This window comes from Cyprinodon variegatus, unplaced genomic scaffold (genome assembly GCF_000732505.1).
Source record: "Cyprinodon variegatus isolate N-32 unplaced genomic scaffold, C_variegatus-1.0 Scaffold33, whole genome shotgun sequence".
In the NCBI taxonomy this organism is placed as follows: Eukaryota; Metazoa; Chordata; class Actinopteri; order Cyprinodontiformes; family Cyprinodontidae; genus Cyprinodon; species Cyprinodon variegatus.
Genome location: NW_015150486.1, coordinates 245,883 through 248,118, shown reverse-complemented (window position 1 = coordinate 248,118; position 2,236 = coordinate 245,883). Strand labels below are relative to the sequence as shown.

At 41.2% G+C, this 2,236-nt stretch overlaps 1 protein-coding gene across 1 annotated transcript in view; it reads right to left on the bottom strand.

Moving 5' to 3' along the window:
- LOC107102746 (centrosomal protein of 164 kDa-like) overlaps positions 1–2,236 on the bottom strand; it is a 19,285-nt gene that overhangs the window by 10,237 nt on the left and 6,812 nt on the right. The window contains exons 7-10 of the mRNA XM_015402164.1: positions 1,310–1,387; positions 1,115–1,237; positions 866–1,009; positions 691–774 (exon numbers count right to left, since the gene is read on the bottom strand). Coding sequence (XP_015257650.1) covers positions 691–774; positions 866–1,009; positions 1,115–1,237; positions 1,310–1,387 — 429 coding nt within the window. The remainder of the gene's footprint in view (positions 1–690; positions 775–865; positions 1,010–1,114; positions 1,238–1,309; positions 1,388–2,236) is intronic.

Genomic DNA, 2,236 nt, shown 5'->3' with positions numbered 1-2,236 from the left:
GGAAAAAAAAAGTATTCAACTATTTGCATTTCACTCAGTCAGGACTTTACTGTTCTCTCTTTGCAAAGATATCAAAATAAAGTCCTGACTGAGTGAAATGCAAATAGTTGAATACTTTTTTTTTCCCAGTAAAGGTCTCCAGCTGAAAGGAAAAGATCATAAAGAGAAAGCTCAGCGATCAGAGGAAATGGGAATTATAAATGGAGAGGGTAATGTAAAATGAAAATGAAACTGAAAGAGATTTGATAGGTGATAAAAAAATATTAAAAGAAATGTTTATCTATAATCAGATTTATGAATTTGTAGTTTTTAATTGTAATTTAGAGACATGATAAAATATATTTTCAAATTGCAGTATTTAATAATGGACTATTAAATACTATTTATCTAGCCAATTTATTTTGCCGTGCTGCTCAGCAGGGTCAGATCAGGTAGGAGGGAGGAAATCTATACGGTAATTTCTCAGAGTTAAGAAAAAAAGCTACAACACTACAACGGTTTGGAGTGGCCTAGTCAAAGCTCAGGCCTTAATATTAACTTTAAATTTGTAGTCTTTGTTTTTAAAAGCAATGCTTCATGTTAGATTTTCCTCCTATTTCCTGGTTTATCACTTTCAATCCCAGAAAACACAGATATTCCAGGTCAGCCCAGATTCTTCTGCAAAGCCCTGGATAGTGTTGGAGGATAAACCTTAGTTTGCAGCAACGCATCCTGGCTCCTCAGCTCTTTCTCTCTCAGCTCCAACCTGTCTGCCAGATCCTGCAGCTCCGACTCCTGCGGGAAAGAAGATCATCTGTTAGTAGCAGAAGCCTTTAAACACGCTGCAGGTAGACAGAACCCGTCTTTTCTTGCATTTCCTGCCCACCTTGCGGGAATGAGCGAGCTGAGCCTTTTGTATCTGTCCGTCCAGCTGCAGGCGGAGTTTCTCCAGCTGGAGGTCATGTGACGCCTGGAGGCGCTCTCTGTCCTCCTGTAGCGTCGACAGCAACCGCTCCCTCTGAGCTGCCTCCTGGAAACACGGACATGTAGACAGCACCAAAATAAAAACCTTAAAGCGGACAGGACTGGATTTCCCTCCAGGATGCGGTTAAACTGTAACATGCTGGATTTCCACCTCTTCCAGATATTTCTCTCTGATGTCGTTCATCTCCCTCCGGTGGTCGTCCTTCAGCTGCTCCAGCTTCCTCTCGTGTTCCCGCTGCACCTGGTCCCGGACCTCCTGCAGCACATCGGTGAGCTGGGCCGGCAGCAGACGGGTTCAGTTTGCAGCGTGCGTGAACAGGGCGTGTGTTTGTGTGTGATCCTGTACCTCTCTGTGGTATTCTGCCAGCTGGTGTTCAGGTCGTGGACTCACTATCAGCTCCCTCCTCCTCTCTGTCATGCTGACCTTTATGCAGACAAAAGCTTGTAAACACAGATGTTTGTTTTTTCATATTTTGGCAGAAGATCCATCAAAACAGATCGAATTTAAACTTTTGGATAAAGTTTAAAGGGATCGTTGGCAGTGGGGGCCTGCCAACCCAATGACCCTGATTTCTTTTTTATGATATAAATTGAAATTAAAATTGAATATATTTCGAAATGTATTGATATATATATATATTTTTTAGACGTTCAAAAAATGCCCTGGATGAACAATCTAAAAATAAGGAAACATTTCTTAAATTCAGTGTATTTACTCTTAATTTAAGTAGGTAAAGGAGGTAGTTTGCCAATGGAATGAGTATTTTTACTCTTAAAATAAGATAACTAGATAACATGCGCTTGAAATAAGACAATGCAATTGTGTTTCCTGAATCCAAGAACAAATCCACTTATTTTAAGAAAAAAAATGACTTATCTAGATTTCCATTTTTTCCAGTGGGATGAGTAAAGCTCATTCGTTTTTCATGGATTGGTGACATATTTCCTCCCTAGGGCGCAAAAATCTTTTCCCATTGGCTCTCGTTAAAAGTTTTAAGGCTGATTTATACTTCGTATAAACTAGGTCGTCTGTGTAGGTGTCGAACACAAAGACGTCTCCGCCCCCTCCGCACACACTCTGCTGCACCTCTCCCAAATTGTAGGTGACCGCAGACAGGACGCCTCTGATTGGTCAAATCTTCATCCGCTTGCCGACTTGTTTTGTTTGTATGACCGAAAGGCTTGTCTAACTGCATGCAGCGAGGCTAACGCTTTATTCAGCTATCTTGACTGCCAACAAAACAAATCAGTTTTAAAGCCAGAACATAACCAG